Raw genomic sequence first — 24,610 nt, 5'->3', positions numbered from 1 at the left:
GGCTGCAATCCCAACCACACTTACCTGAAAGTACCAGTAAGCCCTATTTAAGTCAGCTGGGCTGCACTGCACTATAAGATAGTAAGCAGTAACTATCTGCCTGCTAAGCAAGAATGAACTTTGAGAACTCTTAATGAGAAAAAGAAATAAATGGACTACAGTGGTACTTCAGTTCTTGAAAGGAATCCGTTCTGGAAGTTTGTTCGGCTTCCAAAATGTTTGAAAACCGAGGCGCGGCTTCCCATTGGTTGCAAGAGCATGTTCGGGTTCTGCAAAATGTTCGAAAATTGAAGCATTTACCATATAACACGCCCCTGTGTATACGTTGTTGGGCTTTTTGGGGGGAGGATTGCACAGAGTTGTTGAGCTCTGGGGGGGGGGGATGGAACCAAACACCCATCACCCATACCCACTACCCGTGTATAAGACGCCCCCAGTTTTAAAACATTATTATAAAGTAAACAGAGCTCGTCTTATATGCAGAAAAGTACAGTACTTCTGGGTTTTTGGCGTTTGGGAGCCGAAATGTACAATAACAGAGGTGTTCGGGAAACAAGGTTCCACTGTATTCTTTAAAATCACTTGCATTATCCCAATGTACTATCTTTCTTTATTATTTAGATTGCTTTATGTCAAGGTATATATGATAACGAAATTAAATTTATTTATTTATTTATTTATAAAAGTATTTCGGTACCTGGTTGCGAACATGGCTCTCAAGGATGAGAAGGTTGCTGCATCTTCTTTCAAAGCCTTTAACTCATTACGTAGTTTAGTCATGGTTTCTGTCACCATGGCCTTCTCATTCTCATACTTATTCTTCAGATTAGCCAGAGCCACTTCAGCTGTCTGAAGCAAAGACACAGCCATTATATATGTATGTATATTTAAGAACACAAAATAAGAAGAGTCTGCTGAATCAGGCCCGTGGCCCACCCAGTCCAGCACCCTTTTCTCACAGTGGCCAACCAGATGCCTGGGGAAAACCAGTAAGCAGGACCTGAGGACATCCGCACTGTCCCCTCCTGTGGTTTCCAGCAAACGAGATTGAGAAGCATACGGATTGTGACAGTAAAGGGAGGCCGGATGGAACAGAAACTACAAGCAACAGAAGCGAAGATGCTATGTTTAGCTCAACAACTGTAATATTTAACCAGCTGAGACAATATACTCACATTTACACAGCATGTCATTAGTGCAAATTTATTTCTGTCTGGCTTATACAATACAACTGGAACACACTGCATTTCAAACATATGAGGCAAAAGTTTTCTTTGGCTGAAAAAAGGTGAAAGCAGTCTGAGGGATACTTCATCCCGATGGTGCAGTGGTACCTCTGGTTACGAACTTAATTCTTTCCAGATGTCTGTTCTTAACCTAAAACTGTTCTTAACCTGAAGTACCACTTTAGCTAATGGGGCCTCCTGTGCGATTTCTGTTCTCATCCTGGGGCAAAGTTCTTAACCCAATATACTACTCCCGGGTTAGCAGGGTCTGTAACCTGCAGTGTTTGTAACCCAAGGTACCACTGTATAATGTTCTTTTGCCCCACTGTCAACTCCAGTCAAGTGTTTTGAAACAATACAAATATCTGCAAACCCCATTTACTGGAAGCCAAGTGGGATTGAGGCAATGATGCTATCCACATAATCAGTTATCAGTAATCAATATATTCAATATATATTCATATATGCTTACACATAATCAAGGATTACAGTATTTTATAATCCATTTTGAATCAAAGGGAAACTGTGCCTTAGCTAACTGCAAACTGCTTGGAACAGCAAAGTTAGGAACCGACCTTTCCCCTACAAACATCCGTGTACCCTGGACAAGGGGAAGACGTGAATCAGAGATTCTGGTACAAAATCCCCTCAGATAGAGGCTAAATCAATCCACAGAACAGGAAGAGCAAAACCACAAAATCTCCAAACTCCCTGTCCTGTCATAACTAGGGGAAAGGTTAGACTAAGCGTCACTGCAAGCATCGGAAAGCAGAACTAGAACCCTGTGCTTGACCAGTGCTTGACCAGGAGCTGGTAGCGTGACAACAGCTTGCTGATTGGCTGATTCTCGCTGACAATATTGTGAATCCCTCTTGGTTGTCTCATGATCTATGATTTGCTGTGATTTGCTCAGGTATAAAGACCTCTGGATTTCTGTCAATCGGGGTCCCAGTTCCTTTTGGCAGAGATTCCAAACTGGGTCCTTATTGCCTGGCAATAAACCTCACCTTCTTATTCTCCATTGCTGAGTCTGCCTGATCCTTATTTTGCACCTAGCAAGCACCACTAACTTTCACATGCTTCAGGATGAGTGTACACATGACACTCTTTCAAACTGCCTTCAAATCTCTGAAATACTAGTGCCTACATCCAATCTCAACTCTTTAGAAGAATGCTATCAAAACAGTTTGAATCGTAGAGTTGGAAGGGGCCTCCAATGTCAACTACAAGCCAATACCTTGTAGTAGAAATAACACTATTACAGCATCCTTTATTGGTGTCCAACTAATGTCTCATTGCTTGATTCCATGTGCCACCGTAGTAGCAAATACACAGGGTGATTGTTCCAGTGCCTCAGTTGTAAAAGAAAAGGTAAGAGGGCCTTCAATAACTAAAACACGTCCCCCACAGCCTTCTAAAAACTGGAGCTAAGGCAGCTATCACAACAGATAAAGGACCTGGGCCTCTTTTGAACATCTTTAATCCTAGCACAAAATTCCAGCCCTATCACCTGGAAAAGCTAGATTTTAACCTGCTGTATGTGCATTCCCTGTAACTGTCGCTGAACATGGCAGCTTGCAACAGCAAAATTAAACGATCCTGTTGGAATAAGTTATGCTTGCAGATAAAAGTCAAGACAGGGTTACACTGTTCTTGTACCTGCAGCTTGTTAGGTGTGAATCAAGGAACATGGGTTGTGGTTCTGGATAGTTAAGAGTTAACACTCCAGAAGTGTTCTTATTAACTGGGTACACTGCCCACATGACCCAGGCATTTTCCTTTGATCTGTGCTCTGTGGGGCTGAGCTCTCTCTGGAGAGCAGTCTGTCTGAGAATGTGAGCAAGGTAGTTTCGTTTTTGTTAGAGGCAGAAAGCTGCAAGCGTGCAGTAAATTCTGTAGGTTTTTCTTTTCTGTTTGTTATGCTTCTAAATAACGAGTTATAGATTAGAAGCACTGGTGTTGAGCTGAGTTATTGAAGACACCACATCGACACAGACAAGCCATTTTATGCTGCGTGTGAACTCTGCTATTATCCGGCAACTGAGAAGAGTGGCAGTGTGCGGAATGGAAGCGTGTGGGCGCCATTGGAGTTTGACGGAGTGGCAATAAGTCAAATTTATTGCATGGCCATTGCAGCAGACTCAGTGGGTCAAAGGGATTACGACCCACAAACTTTAACAACATGTAAGGCATGAGTCAGAACCAGATGCCAATGATTCAGCACAAAGTAGAGTATAAGTAGCCCTGAATTTGTAACAAGGTGTTGGTAGTGTGGCTGGCTGGAAATCAACTGTGTTGAATTTCTGCTGGGAGAACATTTGCTGGCACACCTTCTATTTGTAAGCTGTCTGCCTAGAACAAGAGGCAGTCAGAGGTAGAAACTCTGTTGTACTTTTTTAGTGAACTACCTGTCAGTAAATATACTGACTGCACTGCGCTGTCTAGTGTTGTTACATATAGTATAGGAAAGGTAAAAAGTTAAGGTAAATGACCCTAGGACAATTAAGTCCGGTCAAAGGCGACTGTGGGTTGCGGCACTCATCTTGCTTCAGGCTGAGAAAGCCGGTGTATGTTCACAGACAGCTTTCTGGGTCATGTGACCAGCATGACTAAACCGCTTCTGGAGAAACAGAACACCACGATGGAAACCAGAGTGTATGGAAACACCGTTTACCTTCCTGCTGCAGTGGTACCTATTTATCTACTTGCACTGGAGTGCTTCCGAACTGCTAGGTTGGCAGATGCTGGGACAGAGCAATGGGAGCTCAATCCATCACAAGGATTTGAACCACGAACCTTCTGATTGGAAAGCCCAAGGGGCTCAGTGGTTTAGACCAGTGTTTTTCAACCTTTTTTGGGCAAAGGCGCACTTGTTTCATGAAAAAAATCACGAGGCACACCACCACTGTGTGCGGAGAGGGAGATGTCAGAGCCCCGCTGCTCTCTATGGGGAATCGGATGAGAGCGGACCCCCTGTCCGCTCTCATCCGATCCCATCCGATCTGATCCCCACCCAGGACGGATGGAAAATAGGGTGGACACAGTCCGGTGCCCGCCTAGTGGGCAAAAATTTGACTTTTTTTTAAAAAAAAAATCTTTCGAATTTTTCAATTTTTCCCACGGCACACCAGGCAACATCTCGCGGTACACTAGTGTGCCGCGGAACAGTGGTGGAAAAACACTGGTTTAGACCACAGCGTCACCCACATCCCTTTACAGGAAAAACGGGGGGGGGGGTGACAGAGTTGGATCAATGACTAAAGTTTTGGCAATTAGACCATTTGCGTTTGTTGTAGCTGTATTTAGGATTGATCATGTTTTTGGAAGAGTTTTACCTTATGTATAACCTTATGCCTTATGCATAACCATGTATCCTAATAATGCTTAATTGTTAACGCTAAACATGCCTAAAATCTTAAGACCCAAAGTCTCTCTCTGCCCTGTTGCTGTGCTTGCAGAAAGCAAATATATATTTAGCTACATCTGCATTCTTTCTGTAAGGAACATTCCTCAGACTGTTTCTCAGGCTCACGAAAAAAGCATGAGACGGACATGCTGACCTGAGAAACAGGAAATTGGATGTTTGCCACATAACGTAATGTATCTGCCTGGTAACAGAAAAGGGGGATTTTGGCTTCAACTGGCAAAGGGGTTTCTTTTTCCTCTTTATGCTTTATTTGCTGAAAATAGGGTAAAGGCTGTTGGTGATTTCTTATGAACTTACATTGAAAAGCAGAAGCAATCTTTACATGGACATAGGAAGGGCTTTGCCCCTGTTCATTGGTTTGATTTTGCTGAAATATATGAATATGTAATGTTTAATGCTGTTTGGAATAAGGTACAGTGGTACCTCGGGTTAAGTACCGGTAATTAATTCGTTCTGGAGGTCCGTTCTTAACCTAAAACTGTTCTTAACCTGAAGCATCACTTTAGCTAATGGGGCCTCCTGCTGCCGCCGCACCGCCGGAGCATGATTTCTGTTCTCATCCTGAAGCAGAGTTCTTAACCCAAGGTACTATTTCTGGGTTAGCAGAGTCTGTAACCTGAAGCGTATGTAACCCGAGGTACCACTGTATATAAACCCAAAGCCCCCAGGGCTCAGGGCCCAGGCTCTGGAAATCATTCCTCTGGGTCTCTATTGCTCAGCAATAAATTTTTACTTTCTTTTTCTCCATTACTGTGTCTATTGATTCTTGAGCATATCTTGAACGGGTAACAGGTATTCCTGATCTCCTTGCAACACTAGCAAGAATAATTCAGAGGTACAGAATATAGAATAACATGAAGCTGGTAGCACATGACATTATAGCATATAAACAACACTACCAAAACAAGGTTGTGCAGAGCTGAGGCATGATCTTCAGAGCCGCTTATCTATCTTCGCGTAAGCAAGGTGTGGGAGCAACTCGGGCAGAGAGCTCCTGACTGGTTCAAAAAGTGGTGTTTTTTATGCATTTTGCACATTTTGATATGTATCGGAATTTCTTATTACACACACCCTTATTAACGTTTGTTCATTTCATAAAAAGTATATACCACTTGATTGTAAAAAAGTCAAAGCAGTTTATAAAAAAGATAAAACAAGAAAATCAAGAAGAATTACACCCCTATTTTAAAATATACAGTACCAAAGTTAAAATACTAAAATAGATTAAAATTACCTCAACTTTCTGGGTAGGCTGTCTATACAATTTTTTTAAGCTAAGTTAATTGCTAGCTAGCACAATTAAAAGATGAGAAGAAACATTCCTTCCTAGCTGGTTTATGGTTTGTTTGCTTTTATTGCTTTATGGTAGCGTAATTAGCTGGTTTGCACCTCGTATTTTAGTATTTTACTATCAGCAGACCAAAAGGTTGGTATATGTGTAATCAGTCTTTTTCAATCCCATCTATTTAATCTAGCATCCAGGGGAAGTTTGATAATACCACACTCCTGAAGAAACATATCCACAACGTTCACATGCATTACTTCATGTGCATTTCATATACAAATGGATGGAACTGAAAGAAACTGATTAGCCAAAACAGACTTTCAACTGGTTGTTTTTTTTCTGATATGTATTATACATTTGTGTTTAACTGCCCTCATCTTCTGTCCTCCCAGCTCAAGCCTCCTGGGCAATGGAAAATACATCTACCTAGATTTCTCCCTTCCCATAGGACTGCTCTACCCATGTTCTACTGCAGCAAAAAAGTAGCTCAAGTCAAATCCACACTAGTCTTTTTTAACATGTTTGTGTATCCACTCAGGTCTTTACGAACTCTGAATAATTAACTATTTCTATGATTCCATGATACACATTCTTGTAAAGTGCGTTAGTTATCAATTTTTGGACACTATGAGTTGGTTCGGATTTAATGCTCTGAACAGGAGTATGCCACAGGTTCAAGCAGCCTCCTCCACTCATAAGCTCCAGTTCCTTCCTTTGTCTCCTCGTTTATAGTTTGCTATTACATTCAAGCCTCACTATAGTTTGTTTGAAGCAACTTCCAATCCCAAACTTGCATATAATGTCAAACTATTGTTTGCTTGAACAAGACAAGGAGGAAAGGAATTGGGATTACATGAAAGATGAGGGACAGAGAAAAAGGAGCTTGTTTGAAGGTTTGAGAAGGTCTGAGCTGACCCCATGTAAAAGCAAAATATGATTGGTTCCCTAGGCCTCTGGGATTCAATGCAATCTTGAGTGTATGCCACATTTATTATTATGTAGAATGCTCAAATTTGTTCAATAAAAACTAAGTGAAATAAGTTCACTGTTGCAATAAATTAATTAAACTGTTCTTTTAAAGTAATTTTGGGTTAAGAGTACCTAAAATAAAATAAATTATGTGAGAGAGCATGAGTTTGAACAACTGTGAAAGGAAGTGGAAGGCATTCCATTCTTAAGGAAATCAGCCCTGAGTGCTCACTGGAAGAACAGATCGTGAAGCTGAGACTCCAATACTCTGGCCACCTCATGAGAAGAGAAGACTCCCTAGAAAAGACCCTGATGTTGGGAAAGATTGAGGGCACAAGGAGAAGGGGACGACAGAGGACGAGATGGTTGGACAGTGTTCTCAAAGCTGCCAGTATGCGTTTGACCAAACTGCGGGAGGCAGTGGAAGACAAGAGTGCCTGGCATGCTCTGGTCCATGGGGTCATGAAGAGTCGGACACAACTAAACGACTAAACAACAACAACAACAACCTTTCTAATGGCAGATGGGCAGTTAACAGCTTACCTGCTTGTTGGCTTTCAACACAGCCCTTAGGGTCGCTATCTGCTCTCGTTTCGTACTCAGCAGGGACTTCAATTTCAGTATTTCTTCCATTAAGGCCTCCTTGTCCTTATCAATCATAGGTACTAGTTCACGGGCTGCTGCACGCTGCCGGGACAGCTGCAGCGACCGATCTACAGCCTTCTGCAAGTGCTTGATTTGGTCCCTTATTATGGCATTCAGGTTGTAAATATTCATCGGTTCTTTGCGAATGTCACTAGTGTCGGAAACTGGGGAGGAAGGGGGGGCTGTGATGACTGGAGAAATTGTGGGTGTCTTTGTTGGACTTTGCTCTTTGTTGGCTTCTGCACTCTCCCTTGAAATCTGCTCAGTCGGTGTCCTCACTTCTATTGGAGATGCCATCCCTCTCCTAGCCAGCCGTGGGGACAGAAGCCCCCTTGGATCATCAGGTCCCTTGAGGCTCCCACTTCTAGTAACTCTGCTTTGCCTGTAATAATCTAGCATAACCCTATTAGGAGTTTCGTTGTTACACAAACACACGTGGTGATAGAGCTGAGCCAGCTCCTCGCTGAAAGTCACCAGCTCATCCTGGGCCGTGTTGAGTGTATTGTGGTTCTCATTTGCAACACCTGTAATTCTTTGCAAGTCTTTTTCCATCTGCATCATTTTCTCGTGGCTATCCTTAGTTGACTTTTCCAGGTTTGTCACCTGCTCATCATATATCTGGATCCTGCTCTCATACTTCGCCTTTTCTTCGGTGTAGTTTTCAACACATTTATTGTATTTCTCCTTCAAGGCCTTTATTTCAGCTTTGAGGTCAATCACCTCCGTGACAGCTACTTTGTATTTGCACTCTAGAATCTCCAAGCCATTGATGTCCACTTCATAGTCATGGGTTTCTTCCCCAGAATCCCGGCCTTTCTCAAAATCTAGCTCCTTCAATTCTTTGTTGCTTTGTAAACCCCTCATAGCGTTGACATGCTCAGTGAGCCTGTGGACCCGTTCATGTTGCTCAGTAAGCGCCCCCTTTGTGTGTTCCAGCTGGGTCTGTGACTCCTGAAGATTAGCCAGGAGAATAGCTTTCTCGCGCTCCACCTGCAATAACCCAGCGAGAAAAATATTAATGTCTCAAAAAAGAACCTGGGTGCAAAAATAACTGCTCAGTACCCATCGGTATCTTAAAAAGACTGAGCCTAAGAAATGGCACCTCAGCTACTGCTGAGGTCAGAAAGTTCCTCCTCCTAAGAAATCACACAGTATCTTAAATTTTGCAAGAAAGTTGCAATTTATTTATTTAAGGCATTTGTATGATGCCCTTCATAAAAATACATCCTAGGTCAGTTCACAATAAAAAAGTACACTAAAATAATAGCACAACAAAAAAGCACAAGTTAAAAAACAAGAAAAGCACCTTCCACATACATCACAACTTCAAAGTCAATTAAGACAGCAAAATCGATGACTTCGCTTCAGTGCTTAAAATATAGCTTCCTTGTCAATCAGACCTAAAAAATAATGTCATTTAAAATGCCAGAGAAACAATGTCTTAACCTGTACCTTTGCTGGTTATTATGGTGGTGATGGTGGTTTTTCTCGTTCCTGTTATTTATAAAGCAATTGGTATTGTGCTAGCAAAAGTAAATAAACAATTTCTTCTCATGTTCTGTGTTCATGGGCCCAGTTAAGGCATCATATTAAACTATAGCTACGTGAGCAAGCAGCACTGCTGGCGCACACTACTCAAAAGCTGCCACAATGCTCCTCTCTCACTCTTGCTGCAGTTGCACCATGGACAAAATAAGCAAGAATCTGGCTTATGTTGTCTGAATCCAGGCTTGTGGTTTATATCCTCCTTATTAACTGCTTCCAGTTTCTTGAGCCCAGATTCGGATGAGACAACATGTTGGCCTGCAGCTGGCTTTGTCCACCAGAAAGGGAGCAGCATGAGACCCTTTCTGGGCAGTGTGCATTTGCATGCTGCTCGTTCATGTGAAACCATAGTTTGTTTCCAATTATGGTTTAATGGGGCATGCAAATAAGCCAATATTTGTGTCACCAGTCATAGGCAACAATATTTTCCACCAAACCTGGATAATTTTAGTTGAGATATGCACACCATTCCAAATACTTTAGATATATTTTAATAGCAATTTGAGGGGGAAATGCCATTAGACTAGCAGTGTATTATTATTTTTTTAAAAGAAAAGAACAGCAGCAAATGAGCTCTATCAAGTGTGAGTGGTGCAACTTGTTTGATGAGATGTAATAAAACCAAACCTAATTAGTTTAGTAGATGGTGGCCATTATTATTTCAAACCCCATGACACATAAAGGATAGTAATTTATGGAAATGTTAGGTGAATATATAATTAGGAAGAGAGATAATTAGGAACAGTGTTCCTGGCTCTAGGCAATAATCTTGATAGGTAATACATCTGTATTACTGTTGTCATACACAAGCTATATAGGCCTTGTACTGACAAACAATCTACTATAAAATAGTAATCTATCTTGTTCCATGCCACCCCCAGTCTCAAAGTTATTTGGATGCTCTGTTGGCTATCACCTTATGAGGAAGTTAAAGGTAAAGGTAAGGTACCCCTGACCATTAGGTTCAGCCGCGGACGACTCTGGGGTTGTGGCGCACATCTCGCTCTATAGGATGAGGGAGCTGGCGTTTGTCCGCAGACAGCTTCCGGGTCATGTGGCCAGCATGACTAAGCAGCTTCTGGCAAACCAGAGCAGCGCACGGAAACGCCATTTACCTTCCCGCTGGAGCGGTACCAATTTTATCTACTTGCACTTTAACATGCTTTCGAACTGCTAGGGAGCTAACCCCGCCACAGGGATTCGAACCACCGACCTTCTGGTCGGCAAGCCCTAGGCTCTGTGGTTTAGACCATAGCACCACCCGCGTCCCTTGAGGAAGTTAGCCTTGCTTAATTAGCTAATTCCAGAGGAATTAAGTCTAGCTTAATTAGCTATTACAGAAATTAGGTGTCCAACACACAGCTTAATACACACAGGTGTGTCCTAATACAAATACCAGTAACTCTAATACACACTGGTCTGGCTGGTCTAGCTATTTCCCAGTTGTAACACTGGAAATTTAAGAGTGTCTAGCACCCATAAACTTATAACTTGAAACTCATCTGCTTCTATGGAAAAATAATTTAAACTGTATGTAAAAAAGCAAACTTTATCCTAACTCTATAAATATATGTATCTGCAATGTTGGGCTATAAGTAGTTGGAATGGAGGGACAGGATTGCACAGGAGAAGAATCCAGGGAGACTGCCTGAGGATCAGGATAGTTAAAGGAAGTAAGGAATTGTATGCACATAGGAGGAAACAGTGAGGGACGCGGGTGGCGCTGTGGGTAAAACCTCAGCACCTAGGACTTGCCGATCGCATGGTTGGAGGTTCGAATCCCCACGGCGGGGTGAGCTGCCGTCGTTCGGTCCCAGCTCCTGCCCACCTAGCAGTTCGAAAGCACAATTAAGTGCAAGTAGATAAATAGGTACCGCTTTCTAGCGGGAAGGTAAACGGCGTTCCGTGTGCTGCTCTGGTGCCGGTTCACCGGAGCAGCTTCGTCACGCTGGCCACGTGACCCGGAAGTGTCTGCGGGCAGCACTGGCTCCCGGCCTCTAGAGTGAGATGAGCGCACAACCCTAGAGTCTGTCAAGACTGGCCCGTACGGGCAGGGGTACCTTTACCTTTAGGAGGAAACAGTAGATGCAGCATAGGAGGAAACTGTAGATGCAGAGGTATATATAGTATATATAGTTGAAGAAAACTTAGGCACAGGGCACAGGAGAGGAGAATAAAAAGGAAGGCAAGATAAAACAGGGAGGCATAGGCTTGTCAAAGCAGCACAGAACATAAAATTCTGCATCTGACATTTTTTCTGTCACTATAATGGGAAAAAGCACATCTGGTGGAATTCTTTCTCCTATGCGGTTACCAGAACTACAAAGCACCCTCCCACCGTGTGGATGCAAAATGTAGTTGGGCCCAATATCTGGTACATTATATGAAACTCCCTTTTTAATGGTCCATGTCAAATGTTACCTGCATGAGCTGCTGTTTCAGTTTTTGCATTTCAGAGATGTTGAGCTCACTGAAGAGATCTGAGACTGGGTGCAGTGATTCTGCTTTCCTAACTGTGGGAGTCCGAAAGTCACCATTCATTTTCATGTGGGGTCCATGAATGTGTCCATTCATTTTGTCATCATTATTAGGTTCGTTCCCATCCTCTCCAAACTTTAATCCATCTACCGAGATATTAATATGGTTATTATACATGCTATCATTTAGATTGATATACTGGGAGAGTTCCTTCCTCAGATTGTTCTTTTGCTCTCTCTCATTCTTTAACGTCTCCAGGGCTTCCTCTAGCTGATGCTCCGCAATCTCCTTTAACCGGATGGCATCTTCTAGCTGGCTATTAAGCAATACAGTTTCTTCCTCAAATCGTTTTATCTCGTGTTTCAGGCCTTCATATTCAACCTGAATTAGGTAAGATAAAGAACATTCAAAATACTAAAAGTTGGATTTACAAACAACCTGCCATTTGCTGCATCTGTTAAACAAGGTACCAAAAAGAGAGAGAGAGAGAGAGAGAGAGAGAGAAGAAAGACTGAACATACGTACTTAAAATTGTTGGATGGAGAAAGGACTCAGATTCTACTGACTATATAAATTGGTCAGTAGAAAGATGCCCTGAAACCACTGTAATTCTATTGTTAGTTTGTTATATGTTACATCTTTCATAATGATGATTATGTAGTGCAAACCAAGTCAGGGGGAGGTTAACAGTTTTTCAGAATAAATATTATCAGGCATATTTCATGAAATTTACCTCTTAACTAAAATGTATTGATTTTGTACCATCAAATGTGACAAAGTATTTTTTTGTAATTTAACAGAAAATCCAAGATGTTTCAGGTGCTTATACATATTGCTTAGCCCAAGGCTTATAGACATATATGGAAAAATGTATTAACTCAAATTTGTAGAGCATGAGACTCTTAATCTCAGATTTGTGGGTTTCAGCCCAACGTTGGGCAAAACGATTCCTGCATTGCTGGGGGTTGGACTGGACGACCGTCATAGTCCCTTCCATCTCTACAATTGTATGATACTATGACTCTATAACCATTTTTTAAAAAAACTTTAAAGACACAAATGAAAAATATATGTTCACTACATAAAAACATGAATTCAGGGAACACTGGGAGAGAAAGTTGCTCAAAAACAGATCAGGTAAATTGTTGTTTTTTGAAGGAAAATGGTGTAACAAAAGCAACTGAGCAAAAGGTTTTAATGAAAATACTAATTGAGACATACATATGACTTATTTTGTCAATCATCTTTTTGTGTATGTTAAGAATGATTAAATAAAAAAATAAAATGTTATGAATAAAAGCAGACACAGCAAAATAAAATTGTGAGAAGGTAAAGGTTTGAAAGATGGCATAGAAATATATAAATGTTCCCTGGAAACTACAGTCCAAAATCACTAGTCAAGCTGATCAATATTCATTTATAATGAGAGACAGTTGGCTCTTTGCAAGCAGCAGAAACATAAATTAACTCCTTTGTTAAAGATACAACATATATTTATATACTATTCAAGTAACACAATTACTATATAATGAGCAATCTCAGAAGTTAATCAGCTCTTTATCTATGGTATAATTAGCAGTGAAATTTTTTTGCTGAAAATGGGAGCAATTTTCTGCATAACAAAAAAACAAAAGTGATTAGAAATTGTCCATTTTTACAAAAAGAAAGAAAATGAAACACAGCCTCTGCTTACAATCTGCTATTTGTGTTTATAGGGTAGAATAATGTTGGATAGCAATTACTTCTAAATATAGTCTGGGTTCCAAAGAGCTATTTTAGGCAAGTGTAAGTGCTTGCGAGTCCCCAATGGGATTTTGACTTTATTGCTTTGAACATCAGACCCACAAGGATGCAATATCACAGATTGCTTCTGAGACTCCCTTCAGTTTTGGAAATGTTCTCTCACAAACAACTGCTTCCTTCTTTGGACCCTGCATAAGCTTCTGGCCCAATTGGCTTGGCAGCCAACTCCCCACCCATCTTCAGAGCCTGACCCTAAGGCTTAATAATGCTTCACAAAGGGGTTGTGGTGGGCTGGAGCTAGCAACTGCTAAACTGACATCAAAACATTTAGCGAAATGCACCACTATACACCCAGCTCACAACTCATGGCATTTTAAAATCTCTTAACGGAGCAGAGCTGTCACATGATAGACTGCAATCTAATCATGTGGAGTAATCAGATTACTCTTTTCTGTGGGTTCAGCATCCACCACTTACAGTACATTTTATTCCATATTTTAAACCATGAACATGATTTTGTGGCACTGGTCAACTAAGTTACTGGTCTTCAGCTGGTGGGTCAGAACTTACCGCTGAGTTGCAGGCTGGCCAAATGTGGGTTTCCAGCAACACTATGACCATACAAATGTATGGTAATAAAATGAAGAAATAAAGTTGCTTCCAGCCCAACTATATTGTAGCACCCTGCTTGTGGTTAACGCTTAGCTGGAATGAAATATTCAACGCAGCAACAGAGAAATTAAAATAATAATTTATTTGTCAGACAAATAAATGAGAGGCACAGTGGTATATGGTTACCAAGCTCTGGCCTGCCTCCTGCCATTATGGCCAGCCCTTATATTTCCTTAATCCACCCCCCTTTGCTCCTCCTGTGGCTGCCTCTGTTCAATCAGCCTGCTTGAATTTCCTATTGGCTGATTGCTATAACCAATTTTTAAGATACACCCATATCCTTCTGTCCTTATATGGCAGACAAAGAGCTATATATTGTTACATCTATAAATGACAAATAAGTAGTAATATATCTTACATGTGTCTCAACAAAGAATCTTAATTACCAGCTCACCTCTTGCCCTCCTTGCCCTCCAAAACAGATGGTTAATAATTTTTATCTTAAACATATGTCAGAGACCTTGGGTTCACATCAACATTGAAAGATCTCCTTCATTTGAAGGTTTCTAAACAAATGTCTGACAACTAATATATCTGGATGGCGTCTCCTTGTCTAGGAGGAAAACACTGTCAAGGTTCTCTAAAAACAGCTGGCCTGCCTGGCATGAAACTTTTGAAAATCTAAGCCCATTTAATTTAGGAACCTGATCAAGATATAAGCCAATATATGCCTTGATTAAAAATGCAGTCTATATTCAGATGCCACAATATAAATGCCCTTTTAAACCAAGAGATGCCAGGCACTGAACTTGGAACCCTCTGCATGCAAAGCATGTTTTCTGGCAAACCTCCTTCAACAGTGTCTTCTGTTGCTTGCTCCCATTATCTGGTAATGAATGTACACTGTATTCAAAAATGGCATGTAATTCAGATCTTGGTGTTGTTCCTTTTGCAACCTGTTTCTGAAAATCTAGTTAGTGCTCACCTGGTTCTGTTTCAGCGTGGAAACCAACTTTTGCAATGTAATGTTTTCTTCTTCAAGTTCTGTATAGTCCTGAAGGAGTCTTGCCTCTCTGAACTTGTATTCTCTTATCTCATCTTTCATCCGAATTCTCTGCAGCTCTGCCATTTCATTGCTCTGAAAAGGAGAAAGAAATGAAATATATTGTCATTGTTTCATTTCCAGTGTTATAGGAATTTTAATGTCTTATATATATAAAATAAATGTTTATAACACATACATAAATATATAAACCACATGTCTGGAAACAGTACAGGAAAACAGTCCTAAGGCTTTTTTGACTCTTTCAGCCACCTCAAATATTTCTCTGCGAGGAAGGAAATGGAAAAGCTTCCCCATTGTATCTTTGTTCACAAATCCTGTCTTAAGGGTGTGTTTGTGTATGAATAGGGTGAGTCTGTGATCTGGATTCAGTAATTAAGTAGTTATCATCACAAAAAAGTGGCCAAATGGCCCAGGTAATGCAATCAGTGATGCATTATCAGGTAGCTTGACAGACAGGAGAAAAACAACACATTCAGATTTCTGCTGTAGACCGCCCCTTCTGTGATGTATGTATGATGTATTGGGGGGTATGACCTTTGCTCCCAGCCTGTAATTCCCTTTTACAACTTTGAGGTACTGCTATAAATCGGGGGGGGGGGGCCTTGAGCAGGAAGATAAACAACTGCCAAAGTACTTAGCCAGCTGCTTTATGCCTGGCATGAAACATACAAACATTTGCAAATATATCTTTAAGCTCATTTTAAAATACAGGCCTTGATCAGATGCCTCATTACAAAAAGACTCTATATGGGCTCTTGAGCAACCGATAAGGGAAAAGGGAAAAGTTGTTTTCTTACAACACCAGCAAAACAGTAATGGTAAACTTAACATATACATAAAAATCTGTTCAACCAGACATGCCTGCTATTTATAATGCCACTCAAACTCCACAAATAAGTAAAGGTGGAAGGAAAAACAAGCAATATAGCCCTGATTAAACTTTTCTTTTGAGATGAAAAAATCACCTCCTCCCCCTTCTCACAGTTTTTAGAATCTCATTACTTTCATTTACTGAATAAAGGATGGAATCAAATACAATTACTAAGTGTTCTTTCACTCCTCTAAGGGTTTAAAGCAGAACAATGAGCAATGAAGTCTGTCCTGCAGAGATAACTACTAACAACCTTGACAAAGGAATGCAAGTTCCAGAGCCCAGCAATTTGTGTCCCAGTGTAAAAGTAAAAGCCTCTTGCAAAATATCAAGCACAAACACTGGAAGAAAACTTACTTCTTTTCTAATGATATATGTGGGCCTATTTCTCAACAGAAAAATGCATTCTCGCTTCATGCAAACAGCCAACAACAGCAAGTAGGACACTGTCCAGGGAAGACTACAAGAAGACTCCAAAGACAGCAAGGGCATAAACTATTTTTCAAAGGCCAAAATATTGCTGCTCCAAAGTAACACCAATGCTGTCCAGAGTGATGTAAGCATGACAGGACATTGCACCCTTTTCTTTTGTTCACAACTGGATTTGGGAGTGTAGCACAGTGTAGCTCTCTTTGGCTTACTCTTCTTTGTGACATGAATTTAAATATCAGACTTCCTGACTCCTGGGCTGCAATAATTGATAGTGATTGGCATTACAGAGGTTGACCTTGTGAAAACCCTTCCATTAAAACTTAACTTGCCCTAAAGGAGCAGATTTCCTCCTGTCAGACAGAGATGTTATTGTGGTGTAAATTAAGCTAGGGATTTATGACTCTTCTAACCTGTTTACCCCAGGTTTCCGGATAAATAAGAAAGGTAACGTCAAGCACACCTTGTAAAAAGAATGGTAATCTGATGGTCCATCCTGATTGAATGTTTAAGCTTTTAAAACAATAAATATATCTTTAAATCTTTTTAGCTTTGTGAAACTTACACCCTTTTAGAAGACCCCAATATTTTTAGTCTTTAAAGGATGTGAATGAATTAGGGAAGTGGTTCTCAATTAGCTAAACACTGTGGACACTATTTTTCAAATGCCAAGCCATGGACCCCCTACTTTTAAAAATCTCTATAGTAGTTTTTGTTACGTGACTGGTGCCACAGAGCCTTGTGGTCTGCAGACCACCCATTGGGAACTACTTATTAGGGTATTAGGATTAAGCATGTTCATGGTTTCATGCTGATAAATCATTATCACATTAATTGCTTTAAATCTGAATGTTTCCTCTACCCTGCAGTAATTATGTTATTGTTTCAGACTGAATTATTATGGATGTGGATTTCTGGGCTCAAAGTAACTTAGATACATCATCAAGGCAGTTCACAGATGACTCATATAAATAGCAACATGTTTTAAGTGTCATGTGTGAAGTCAATACACATGGAGGCTCTTAGAGTGTAGCAGAAAGGTCCCTGCCCCAATGAGTTTACAAACTAAAATTAGACAGCAGGCGGACACCAAAAGATGCTGCCAGTTTGCCATTCTAAAACTCTCATCTCTTATTCATATATTCATAATAATATGATTTATTAACCACCCTTCACCATAAGGTCTCAGGGCACTTTAGAGCAATTTAAAATATGATATTAAAACAATTTACATTTTCCCCTCTCTACTCCCTTCCCTTGTGTTGGGTTGGAATAACGACAGACGAGTAGCAGCTGCCATGTGAGAGAGGCGTCTGCCGGGGCGAGCCCCGGGAACTCTCTTTTATTGAATATTACAACCATTGCCACAGGTGTGCTTGTTGCTGATTGGTTAACACAAGTACAAAGCAAAGATTACATATAGGCATTATCTGTGTATCTGAAGAAGTGTGCATGCACACGAAAGCTCATACCAAGAACTAACTTAGTTGGTCTTTAAGGTGCTACTGGAAGGAATTTTTTTATTTTGATATAGGCATTAATTACCAATAGAAGAAAGGCTGGGAAAGGGAACACAGGGAACACGGAATTGGACAGGCATGAAAACCTCCTTAACTAATGATTGATATGGCAAGACTAAAACAATTACTAATGATTGATCATAACATGAAAGAATACAACAATCACGTTCCGTAGATGTGGTCAGCAATGCATTAAGAACAGGTCAGGGTATACTGTTTCATGAACTCAATGGGAACTGATCAGAACATTCTCAGACTCATGTGCAGAGGCAAAAACTTCCCAGCACCCTTGCATGTCTCATCCCTGAGGACAGAGTCTATTCTCTTGTTTTGATTTATGCAATTATTATTATGAAAAGAAAAAATGATACAAAATAATAGTGAAATAAATAAATTAAGGTCTTATGTATATAATAAAGGTTCATAAATGTACCAAGCAAACGCGTACATAGATATATAGGCCACATGTCTGAAGCTGCACAGGAGAGCAGCCATGGAGCCATTTTGACTCCCAGGCTGACCAGGTGTTTTCTCTGCAAGGTCAAATGGAGGAGCCTCCCCATTGTCTTTTCCTTCACAAATCCTGTCTTAAGGGTATGTCTGTGTATGAATAGGGTGAGCCTGTGACCTGGCTCAGGAACTAAGTACTTATCATTACAAAAGACTGGCCAGGCTCCCCAGGGTGTCAATCCAGTAAACATTAACAGGTAACTTGCCAGACAGGAGGTAAACAACCCACTCAGATTATGAGGTAAAGAACCCACTCAGATTTCTGCTTTAGCCCGCCCTTTCTGTGATGTAGATATGATGTATCTGGGGGTGCTCTTGGACTCCAAGGTAGGCAATTTAAAATGTCTATACTACTGTGGGCAAGAATCCTGTAAAAGAAATGGAGTGGCCCTCATAGTCAACAAAAGAGTGGCAAAAGCTGTATTGGGATGCAATCTCAAAAATGATAGAATGATCTCGATACGAATCCAAGGCAGACCTTTTAACATCACAGTAATCCAAGTTTATGCACCAACCACTGGTGCTGAAGAAACTGAAATTGTCCAATTCTATGAAGACTTACAACACCTTATAGAATTGACACCAAAGAAGGATGTTCTTCTCATTATAGGGGATTGGAATGCTAAAGTAGGGAGTCAAGAGATAAGAGGAACAACTGGCAAGTGGACTGAGAACTCCCAGAAGTGCAAGCTGGATTTAGAAGAGGCAGAGGAACCAGAGACCAAATTGCAAACATGCGCTGGATTATGGAGAAAGCTAGAGAGTTCCAGAAAGACATCTACTTTTGCTTCACTGACTATGCAAAAGCCTTTGACTGTGTCGACCACAGCAAACTATGGCAAGTTCTTAAAGAAATGGGAGTGCCTGATCACCTCATCTGTCTCCTGAGAAATCTCTATGTGGGACAAGAAGCTACAGTTAGAACTGGATATGGAACAACTGATTGGTTCAAAATTGGGAAAGGAGTACGGCAAGGCTGTATATTGTTTCCCTGCTTATTTAACTTATATGCAGAATTCATCATGCGAAAGGCTGGGCTGGATGAATCTCAAACCGGAATTAAGATTGCCGGAAGAAATATCAACAACCTCAGATATGCAGATGACACAACCTTGATGGCAGAAAATGAGGTGGAATTAAATAACCTTTTAATAAGGATGAAAGAGGAGAGCGCAAAATATGGTCTGAAGCTCAACATAAAAAAAAAAATGAAGATCATGGCCACTGGGCCCATCACCTCCTGGCAAATAGAAGGGGAAGAAATGGAGGCAGTGAGAGATTTTACTTTCTTGGGCTCCATGATCACTGCAGATGGTGACAGCAGTCATGAAATTAAAAGACGCCTGCTCCTTGGGAGAAAGGCGATGGCAAACCTAGACAGCATCTTAAAAAGCAGAGACATCACCTTGCCAACAAAGGTCCGTATAGTTAAAGCCATGGTTTTCCCAGTAGTGATGTATGGAAGTGAGAGCTGGACCATAAAGGCCGATCGCCAAAGAATTGATGCTTTTGAATTATGGTGCTGGAGGAGACTCTTGAGAGTCCCATGGACTGCAAGAAGATCAAACGCATCCATTCTTAAGGAAATTAGCCCTGAGTGCTCACTGGAAGGACAGATTGTGAAGCTGAGGCTCCAGTACTTTGGCCACCTCATGAGAAGAGAAGTCTCCCCGGAAAAGACCCTGATGTTGGGAAAGATTGAGGGCACAAGGAGAAGGGGACGACAGAGGATGAGATGGTTGGACGATGTTCTCGAAGCTACAAACATGAGTCTGACCAAACTGTGGGAGACAGTGGAAGACAGAAGTTCCTGGCGTGCTCTGGTCCATGGGGTCACGAAGAGTCGGACACGACTAAACGGCTAAACAACAACAACAATATAAGGGGAGGTACACCTTTGTTCTGGGTCCTCCTCTGCTCTCTTGCCTGTGAGGGGAGCACCCTTTTGCAACAGTTCAATAAAGATCAGGCTTACAAGCTGCTTTGCTTCTCAATATTCTCTGGTTGGCTTCTGTTTTTTTCTCCAACTTATGGAGAACCTACATAAGGGCTCTTTTGTCCCCCATAAGGGAATAAGGGCAGATTTTCGTTTATTACAATAGTATTAAACACTTTACATGGATTTTTAATTTCACCCATGTCATGCTTTCAGGGTACAGTTGGGAACAAGTAAAATTTCCCTTTATTTCTTTTAAAAAAAAAAGATTAATCCAATCATTGGTCTGCATCTATGCTGTTTTCACAGTTCTAAACCATGCAACATAAATCTGCTGTGACTGCTGCCAGAGGTTTGGTTCACTTTAAATATTAATATGACATAGAAACAAAAATACTCTGTGCAAAAACATTTCTACAAAAAATGTATAAATCTTGTCTGAGAAACTGGTCAGTGCTTGCTGGCTATATTCTGGCCACAGAGAATACCTGCATTGTGCTGCATGGAATTCAACACCAGCTCCACAACATTCCAGTTGTCATCATTATCATAATTTTAAAAAATCAACTAGTTTGCATGTATCAGATAAGATGCTTCTTGTGTCTCAAGGCATGTGATGGGTTCGGTTTTATTGATGCACACAAGTATGCAGCCACCAGGCAAGATCAAGGCATATAAGGTTATGGCCAATTAAGTTCTACTCAGAATAGACCCAGTGTAACTACTAGACCTTTGTGAAAGAAAAACCAAGCTTTCACATTAGGAATAGGGTAAAAGACTGTTCAAGACTCTGTTTATTAAGACAAGGCAATTGCATTGAAGAAGACCCCATTAACTTACTTACAGAGGTTAACAACTTTTATAGGGATGGCAGTGTTATCACTTAGCTTTCAAAGAAAAACACAGGAAATCAACATTGCTGGTCAAAACCCTCAATCATTTTTCTATATTCCTTTCACCTTTTCAACTTCTCACCCCCTTCATGCTGACTCTGCTTTTTTACACTTCAAGGGAGATAAGGCCTTAAGATCCAAACAGGCTCAAATGTTGCAGACCCCAGATGCATACATTCTGCTCCAATGCATCTATCAGTCAGTTCCCTGTGGGAGATATGTTGCCTTTTCATTATCTCCCTTGTCTCCGTAAAGATTAAGGATACCTTTAGTAATGCTTTTTATTAAGACATGCTTACTTCAATGTATTGCTTGGCAATTTTTATGTTTCTGAGCAATTATCTGATAGAACTAGAAATTGCTTCTCTTTGCCTTTCCATTGCTTCTTCATTTAAATGAAGCTTTTATTTGCTTTTTCATAAACGTCTAAAAGAGCAGCGGCCTGCTAGGATATCATTGAGCATAGAATTTGATAGTTTATAGCTGATAAGGTATAAACACGAACCTTATATAGACATGAAAACAGCTCACACCTGTAACTAGGGCATTTGGTGGTTGAACTGGGGTTTGTCTTTTTAACTTTATCAGATAAGAAACTAGCTTATGCTTGCATTGGGAACAAATAATGGTTAACACTTTGTAACTAGGACCACTGGCAGAGGAAGGGGTTGCGGGGGGGGGGTGCAGTCTGCCCCAGGTGTCATCACTGAGGGGGGTACTATTGCCACACCGCCCCCTGGGACACTCGTCGCAGGCAGCAGCGCCCTGTGGATGGCTCACCCCACCCCCAGGTGCATAGAATGTACGCCGCTCTGGGTGCCAGAGCAGCTAGCTCCGCCTCTGACTAGGAAACCTGCAGTCAACACATACGGAATTAAAGGTAAAAAGGTAAAGGCAAAGGACCCCCGGACGGTTAAGTCCAGTCAAAGGGTTGTGGCGCTCATCTCACTTTCAGGCCGAGAGAGCCGGCGTTTGTCCACAGACAGCTTTCCGGGTCATGTGGCCAGCATGACTAAAGCACTACTGGCGCAATGGGACACTGTGACGGAAAACAGAGGGCACTGAAATGCCATTTACCTTCCCACCACAGTGGTACCTATTTATCTACTTGCACTGGCATGCTTTCAAAATGCTAGGTTGGCAAGAGCTGGGACAGAGCAGCGGGAGCTAAGCCCATCACTGGGATTCAAACCTCTGACCTTCTGATCAGCAAGCCCAAGAGACCACAGTGCCACCCCCGTCCCTTCGTATGTAATTAGGACAATCTTGCAATAAAAATATACTGATTATACATCAATAAATTTATATAAGGGGGCTTTTGACCATATTTGTAGAATGATTAACATAGGAAGTGGGATGTTAATACTGTATGTTAATAAGGCAGAAGCGATATGCTATAAACTCTGCATGCCTTTTCCCATGGCTGTGTCGAGGAGGGACTTTCGTCCAGACTAAGGACTTTATAAACTGTGTTTTTCCTGATCCAGGCATGCCTGCTATTCGGTCACCCCACTTAATTTTGCCCAGATCATTTTATTTAAAGGATCCTGGGACTTTAAGTCTTAAGGAACCAGGTTTTTTTTATTATCTCTCACAGTACCTTAATTTCAATAAGTCTATTTCCAGTAGAACTTAGTTGGCTACAACTCATAGGGTAACTGTATGTAATTTTCGTTTCTGGAACAATATATACATACACACGAACACACACAGTATTTTCCCCTTACAGGACTCAATACAGCTTATAGATAAAAACAAGAATCTCTAAAAACATGGAAAGAACAATCATTAAAGAACAATTAAACATTAATAGAATTAAAACTATATACATTTATAAAATATGTTTTAAATAATTACAATAATACCAGCACAGCACCAACTCTTTCATTAAAAGCAGTCAATTCCCCAAAACCTGTTGGAACAAGGTCTTCACCTGCCAGCAGAAGGACAACAAGAAGGGAGCCAGTCTAATTCTTCAAGGAGGGAGGTACAGAGTCTGGAAGCGGCCACTGAGAAGGTCCCCACCAAGCTTGTCTCTGAAGGCGGTAGGACCGAGAGAAGGGCCTCCTCTGAAGATCTCAGAGTCTGGGCAGGTTTGTATGAGGTCTTTCAGATACCTTGGACCTGAGTCATGTAGGGCTTCATAGGTCATAACCAACATTGAATTGTGCCTGGAAACAGACCAGTAGCCAGTGAAGCCTATAACCAGCCCTGGTCAGCAAACTGGCTGCAACTCTCTGAGCCTGTTGAAGTTTCTGAGCAGTTTTCAAAGGCGGCCCCCACTTAGAGGAGGTTACAGTAATGCAAACAGGATGTAACTAAGGTGTGTGCTGCTGTGGCCAAATCAGACATCTCAAGGAACGGGTGCAGCTGGCACACTAGCAACAAACATAATGTGTACAGATTCTTTCAAGTTTTCTAAAGAACATGCTGACATTCGATATCCTCATGTGAAAGCAACTTACATTCCCCAAACACAAGCAACTGTGACAGCCTTGAGGAATTCGATTTTGCTATTTAGCCCTTTAAATGTTTAAATGTTTTGACCAGACTAGTGTCCTGAAAATGTCATATTCTCTTGTAGCACTAGTAGTAACAATATTGTATGTTGAGCTCCTATGCAGACTTACTTGGGAGTAAGTCCCACTGGATTCACTGAGCCTTCCTTCCAAAAAAACATACACAGAATCAGGCTATGAACGTCCAATCACAAGTGTCTTAAAAATGAAAACAGGGAATATGGCTTCTGGCTGCTAGGCAAGATATCATTAGGGAGCGTGGAGGTGTACATGTTAGAATCTCACTGCCAAGATGAAGGACAAAGACTGTCTTGCATATACCTGCATTTCAGGGATTGCTGCAGCTAAAGAAAAAGTGCCACAAGAATAATAGAAGCAGGGATGGAGCGTTGTTGACCATAGTACAGGAAGGGAAAATGGAAAGGACTAGATTCAGTTGACCAGTCATTTGTTTTTAATCCAAGAGGAACTGCATTTCCAGAGTGTTAGTGAGCTTAATTTCTCATATCCAACAGCCAGACATTTTTCAAAATACATTGGGAAAACATTTTTTAGATATTATAGTGGAGATTGTCTGTGTCTGTCAACACCAACATAACCCATTAGGTGGAGCTAAAATTATACAAGTATTTATTTTGATGCCTTGAGAATTTTGCAATTCCAATCACCAGGAGAGAAAGTTGGAATGGTTATAATTAAACCAATTAAATATTGGCATTGAGAAAGAGGGGGTGGTTTTTTTGAAAGGGTTGGAAGGTTTGTTTTGTTTCTGCTGGATTTTGCATTTAATCATAAAATGTGCACATCAATCTCCAGTGCTGAAGAAATGCTCAAGTTAAATTGCTATTATCAAAATATTTAGAGTGTGCATCTATGGTATGTAGCTATTCAGACTACTACAAATTAGCTTTTCTTATATTCCAAATACAAGTGCTT

General features: G+C 41.0%; 1 protein-coding gene across 21 annotated transcripts in view; it reads right to left on the bottom strand.

The window, feature by feature from the left end:
* BICD1 (BICD cargo adaptor 1) overlaps positions 1–24,610 on the bottom strand; it is a 136,439-nt gene that overhangs the window by 38,636 nt on the left and 73,193 nt on the right. For all 21 annotated transcript variants that reach the window (XR_014012705.1, XR_014012706.1, XM_081212008.1 and 18 more), the window contains exons 3-6: positions 14,916–15,068; positions 11,519–11,956; positions 7,451–8,542; positions 698–849 (exon numbers count right to left, since the gene is read on the bottom strand). Coding sequence is in view for 19 of the 21 variants with exons in the window: in XM_081212008.1 (XP_081068134.1) it covers positions 698–849; positions 7,451–8,542; positions 11,519–11,956; positions 14,916–15,068 (1,835 nt within the window). In the remaining 2 variants the exon portion in view is untranslated. The remainder of the gene's footprint in view (positions 1–697; positions 850–7,450; positions 8,543–11,518; positions 11,957–14,915; positions 15,069–24,610) is intronic.

The sequence above is a fragment of the Podarcis bocagei genome (genome assembly GCF_964188305.1).
Source record: "Podarcis bocagei genome assembly, chromosome: 10".
In the NCBI taxonomy this organism is placed as follows: domain Eukaryota; kingdom Metazoa; phylum Chordata; class Lepidosauria; order Squamata; family Lacertidae; genus Podarcis; species Podarcis bocagei.
The sequence above is the reverse complement of the archived record's forward strand: the minus strand, read 5'-3'. Positions and strand labels throughout refer to the sequence as shown.